This window comes from Rattus rattus, chromosome 6 (assembly GCF_011064425.1).
Source record: "Rattus rattus isolate New Zealand chromosome 6, Rrattus_CSIRO_v1, whole genome shotgun sequence".
Taxonomy (NCBI): domain Eukaryota; kingdom Metazoa; phylum Chordata; class Mammalia; order Rodentia; family Muridae; genus Rattus; species Rattus rattus.
The window spans coordinates 19,318,364-19,324,483 of record NC_046159.1 but is presented as its reverse complement, the minus strand read 5'-3'; the positions used below and the strand labels follow the sequence as shown (position 1 = coordinate 19,324,483).

At 47.0% G+C, this 6,120-nt stretch overlaps 1 protein-coding gene across 2 annotated transcripts in view; it reads left to right on the top strand.

Moving 5' to 3' along the window:
• LOC116903214 (testis-expressed protein 52-like) overlaps window positions 1-6,120 on the top strand; it is a 31,773-nt gene that overhangs the window by 1,464 nt on the left and 24,189 nt on the right. Inside the window, exon 2 of one of the 2 annotated variants that reach the window (XM_032905590.1) lies at window positions 1,958-2,508. The exons of the other annotated variant lie outside the window; for it this stretch is intronic. Coding sequence (XP_032761481.1) covers window positions 1,958-2,508 — 551 coding nt within the window. The remainder of the gene's footprint in view (window positions 1-1,957; window positions 2,509-6,120) is intronic. 2 annotated transcript variants of the gene reach the window in all.

Below are 6,120 nucleotides of genomic sequence, written 5' to 3'. Positions count from 1 at the left end.
AGAGTGTGTCCCCAATGGCCTAACTTCCACTAATCCCTCAATCTTCTACTGCCTCCCAATCTGTCCTCAGACTGGAACCAAGCATTTTACATGGGCCTTTGAGGGACACACACACACCAAGGCAGAATTTGGATATTTGCTCATGGGAGTGTAGGGAAGAGGGCACAAAAGTAGGGAAAGAACATGCTAGATTCTTTCTAGACCAACTGGCCTTTAATGAGAAATGAGGGTAAAGACCTTGACAGAATGGGTAATAAGTGGACTCTGCATGGAAAGCTACCTGGTTCTCCTGGGGACTTCCCTAAGGTGTCTTCAGGACAAGGGAAGGGGAAGGTAGATTTCTAGAATGGCCGGCATGGCTCATCCCCTAGGCCTGATGTGTCTACAGGGACACATAAGAGGACATCAGAACGGAGGTGAGTGGTGAGGAGTGAAGTAGGCTGGGGATAACCCAGAGTAAAGACATTTGCCACCAAACTTGAACCCGAGTTTAGTTCTCCAGAGATGGTAGGACAGAAGTGGCTTCTGTGAGCTGTCTTCTGACCTCCACACTATAACATAAACACACTAAGTAAACATTAAAATGTTTAAGCAAGTCGGGGTTAGATGCTTGGTTTTTTCAAAGCACAGCTTGCCCTTCCAGAGGAACCAGGCTCCCAGCACCTACCTACATGGTTGCTCATAACCATCTCTTAGCTCCAGTTCCAGGGGATCTGGTGCCTTTTCCTGGCCTCCTTTGTCAGTAAGCAAGTATGTTGTGTACAGGTATACACATAGGCAAGTTACAAATCACACACATGTAGTTATGATGTGAATGTTGAGAGAATGGGAAATCAAAGCCAAAATGTGACCAGTGGAGAACTAATGAAATTTGATAAGTCTGTGGAACTGAAATGAACGTACAGTAACTTCTGGACGGTGGCATTTACTTGCCTCATTGAAACAATACCTCACAAGCAAAGGCAAGGGAAGAGGCCTTCTTTTGGCTCCCAGTTCGGGACTATAGTATGCTGGAGCTTGAGTAGGTGTCCCCACTGTTGACAGGAATCAGAGAAGTGCTAGTGCTCAGCTGGTTTTTTTAGTCAGCTTAAGACCCCTGCCTGTGGCACGATGGCACCAGAGTCAACGTGGCTCTCTCCACCTCAGTTATCTGTCATCTAGATGGTCCCTTTCACGTGGGTCAGAGGCTTGCATCTTGTACGTTCTAGAACTTGTCAAGCTGACAATAATGTTAAGAGAAACAGCTCAGTTTGTAAGTACTTGCTATGCAAGCTCGAGGACCAGAGTTCAGTCCTGAGAACTCATAGAAAAAAAAAACAACCAAAACCAAAAACCAAAAACCAAAACCTTTGCATAGGGCTAGAGAAATGGTTCAGTGGTTAAGAGCATTTGCTGCTCTTGCAGAGGACCTACATTAGAGTCCCAGTACCCACGGGGCAGCTCACAACCATCTTTAACTCCATTGGACCCCCTGGATTCTGGTCTCTGAGATTACCCCACACAGTACACATATTTGCAGGCATAAAATAAAAATAAATATTTTTATAAATAACTTTCTTTATGGTCTTGCATAGTAACACTTGTAATCCCAGGGCTGGAGACTGGGATGGGAAGAGGTAGTCTTGAGGCTCGATGGCCAGTCAGTGTAGCCATTTCAGTAATTGCCAGAGATGCCCTGTCTGAAAAAGAAAAAAAAAAAAAGATGAATGGCTGATGAGGAACCACATCCACACATAAGTGCATGTGCACAGGCGCCCACACAGATGTACATGTGTGCACACACACCTCCGACAGTGGGAATGGAGAAATGCCTCCTCGTGGAGGCCATCTAATTCTGATAAGTCCTGGGTTGGAAGAAGGCGGCAGCTCGTGCCTGAGAAGGAAATCAGAGCACCTCTGCCGCATCCGGTATCTCTGCTGGCACAGCCATGCTAGGCTCCCTTTCATGTCTCCCTAGATGATCCATGCCAGAGAATTCTTCCCAACCTATCAGACTTGGACTCAGCGTGAGTTCCTCCTCCCCAAAGAGACCGGGAAGTTCCCGGGCTTCACCCAGCAAAGCTACCACAAGCTGGCCGGGAAACAGCCACCATGGACAGAGTTGAAGTCTAAGGTGCATCACCGGTTATTCTATCCTTGGAAGGATCCAGTCGAGCACACCTGGGGCTTCCACACATGGCTTGATGTGGGACGTTTGCCTGCTACCTTCCCCACTAGACCAGACGTACCCTATGACAGCAATGTCTGGCGCTATTTGACTCACTCCAGTGCTTACCGCCTCCCTGCCGCAAAGCCTGGCATTCCTCCACCCTCCTGGATGGGCCCACATAGCTTCCTGACCTTCATCAATGCTACCCCCATCTTCGTGGACATGAACAGAAAGAAGCAGATAATTGTGAGAACAGTGAAGGAGCTGAAGGAAATTGAGAAACTCAAGCTGAGGAGCGAACTAAGGGCCCCTCCGCTCGATGCCCATGGCAATATCCTACCTCCACCAAACTTCAAGAAGTAAGCTCACCCCTTCTCAGGCAGCCATTCTGCCCATGTTTCTGCAACCTCTCCCACCTCTCCCTGGTCCTGTTTCTAGTATCTGATTTGCTTCTCCAACTTTCCCACTCATAGCTACCTGTTTCTTTTGTGTAGCTGGAATCCATGGCCTTGCAAATGCTTTGCAAGTGTTCTGCCATGGAGGCATGGAAGAATAGCCAGTGGAAAGGCTCTTATTATTATAAACTATAAACGGAGAGAGGGTCCTATGAATTTAGCATCCTCTTAGCCTAGGGATGCCGAGAGATGTAATTTAGCCCCTGCTTTCAAAAGATAGAAAGACAGCTACCAAAACCATACTGAGCCTACAAAGTGTGTGTGTATGTGTGTGTGTGTTTGTGTGTGTGTGTGTGTGTGTGTGTGTGTGTGTGTGCTACATTTCTTTCATTTCATTGAGGCAGGATCTCCCATATAGTCTAGGCTGGCCTTGTTTGGCAATTCTCCTGCCTCAGCCTCTTGAGTGCTAGGATTACATATGTATGCATCATGGCTGCCTGCCATTTTCTTTTTCAAGGTTTTTAATAAATTATGTGTATGGATGTTTTGCCTGTATGCATGTGTAAACACCACAAGCATGGCTTCCTAGTATATGAGGAAGCCAGAAAAGGCCGTTGGATCCTCTGGAACTGGAGTTGCACATAATTGAAAACAACTATGTGGGTCCTGGGATGTGAGTCTGGATCCAGTGCTCTAACCACTAGACCTCTCTCCCAGAACTTTTCCTTCCTTCCTTCCTTCCTTCCTTCCTTCTTTCCTCCCTTCCTTCCTTCCTTCCTCCCTTCCTTCCTTTTCTTTCTTCCTTCCTCCTTTCTTCTCCTTCCTTTCTTCCCTCCTTTTTTCTTCCTTTCTTTCCTCTCTTTTCCTTCCTTCCTTTTCTTTCTCTCTTCTTCCTTCTTCCTCCCCTCTTCCTTTCTTCCCTCTCCTTTTCTTCCTTTCGTTCTTTCCTCTTTTCCTTCCTTCCTTCCTCCCTTCCTTCTACCTTCTTTCCTTTCTTCTCTCTCTTTTCTTTCTTTTTTAACAAGGAGAATACAGATGGTATTACATGTCTGAGGCACAGGAGTATTAAACCACCAGTGAATCCCTTTTTTTTAAAGCTGGAACCTCATGTAGCCAAAATTGGCCTTGAACTCACCATTCTTTTGCCTTTACCTCCCAAGTGGTGGGCAGGCATTTGCCACCACATCTGGCCTGTAACGTTCGTTGTTAATAGAGAAAGCAGAAATGAAACCAGGGGTCAGAATGAAGTCCCAAGATTATCATTCTGACAAGTGGCTTGGTTTCTCCAGGCTTGGTCATTAAAGGAGAATCATAAACACTTGCCTCACTGGGTAAGGGTGAAATGGTTATCAGATCCTCAGTGAGTAAGGGTGAATGGTTATCAGTACATAGCAGATCCACACCAGGACCTTAGAGTGTAGCTCTGTGGGGCGATCCCTGCTTACATGCTCAGGGCTTTGGGTTCCATCCTCCACAGAGAAAAGAAAAGAAAGATGGGAGACAGAAATTGAACCAAAGTTAGGTGTTATCTTGTCAGGGAAGAGGGGAGGGGCAGATGCATGAGGTGACATCTCTGCTTCCAAAGGGTTAGTAAGAGAAGTTGATGGTTACTAGAGGAAAGATGTCCTTCAAGGGCGTAGCCACTGCTAAGCAGCCCATGCTCCTGTAATAATCCTAATGAAATACATTGGGCCACACACATTGGTTGGGAAGAAGGGGATCTCTCGGAAAGGAGGACAAGAAAGGGTCTTGAGAGTGAATGTTATCCAAATACATTATATACAGGGATGAAATACAATGAGATCCCTTATGCATAACGTATGATAAGAAAAACATTAGAAATTTGATGTTCCAGAAATTCTTGAGCAGGCAGAACTACTATGGGCTAGAGTGTCTGTCCCCCTCTACCCCTCAAAGAGTAACAGAAGCCAGGGCTAAGGCTGGAAGGTTAGAAGGCCTTCAGAAGGTTACAGGGGAGGGGCTTGAACCATCCAGACTCTGCTGGAGTGGTTCTGTGTGTCTGTGTGTCTGGGTGTGTCTGTCTGTGTGTGTGTCTGTGTGTTTGTGTCTGTGTGTGTCTGTCTATGTGTGTCTGTCTGTGTGTGTCTGTGTGTGTGTGTGTGTCTATGTGTCTGTGTGTGTGTCTGTGTGTGTGTGTCTGTGTGTGTGTGTGTGTGTGTGTGTGTCTGTGTGTGTGTGTCTGTGTGTGTGTGTGTGTGTGTGTGTGTGTCTGTGTGTGTGTGTGTGTCTGTGTGTGTGTGTCTGTGTGTGTGTGTCTGTGTGTGTGTGTGTGTGTGTGTGTGTGTGTGTGTGTGTGTGTCTGTGTGTGTGTCTGTGTCTGGCTGTGTCTGTATGTGTGTGTGTGTGTGTGTGTGTCTATGTATCTGTATGTGTGTGTCTGTGTGTGTATGTGTGTGTATCTGTGTCTGTGTGTGTCTGTGTGTGTGTATGTGTGTCTGTGTGTGTGTATGTGTGTCTGGGTGTGTCTGTCTGTGTGTGTGTCTGTGTGTTTGTGTCTGTGTGTGTGTATGTGTGTGTGTGTCTGTATGTATATGTGTGTCTGTGTGTGTCTGTATGTGTGTGTGTGTGTGTACAGGTTCTTCATGGAGGCCAGAAAGTGGCATTGGATCCCTTGAAGCTGGAGTTACAGCATTTCATGAGACCCTGATATAGATGCTGGGATCTGAACTCTGCTCTTCTGATAGAGCACTAAACTCTTTTGACCACTGAGCTATCTCTTCAGCCCTAAGAGAATTTTTTTTTTTCAAACGGGGTCTCTCTGTAGCCTGGGCTAGCGTGGAACTCACAGCGTTAGGATTAAAGGTGCGCACCACCACATTTAGAGACTTTTAATTAAAAACAACTAACAACACCAGCGAGGCTGAGAACAGCTCAGCGGGCCTTAAGCATGTTCAAGGCCAGGTCCCACCTCCAGCTCACACACAGGCACCCACATGGCTCAGTGGGTGAGCACTTGCTGCGGAAGCATAAGGACCCAAGTTTGACTCCTCAGCACCTATGTAGAGAGAGCCGGGTGCAGCCATGCACACTTGTAACCCCAGCAACGTTGGAGGATGGAGACAGGCAGATTCTGGGAGCTCCCTGGCCAGTTAGCCTTGTGGAAATGTTAAGTTTCAGATTCAGTGAGAGACGCTGTCTTAGGGAGTAAGGCAGAAAGTGAGGGAGGGGGCAGGGCACTGATGGCTTCTTCTAGCCTCTGTACCAGCACCTGCACACTCATATGCACACACCACACACATGTACCATACACACGTCTGTATATCCACATACAACTTTTAAAATATGGCACCAAAGGTCAGCAACTTTTTGAGGTGAGTCATCTTGGGGACCCTGGCTTCCTGTGCTGTCCATACCATGGTGACTGGTGTGTATCATACAGGCATGTTCAGAAAGAGTCACAGTTGTGTGGGACATGATGTTACGTGACTATGATCCTGGCATGTGGGAGACTAAGTCAGGGGGATCAGGAGTTCAAGGCCATCTTTGTCTACATTGTAAGTTTGATGCCACCCCAGGATACATGAGAGCCTCTTTCAGAAAAGAGGGTGGGCAGGT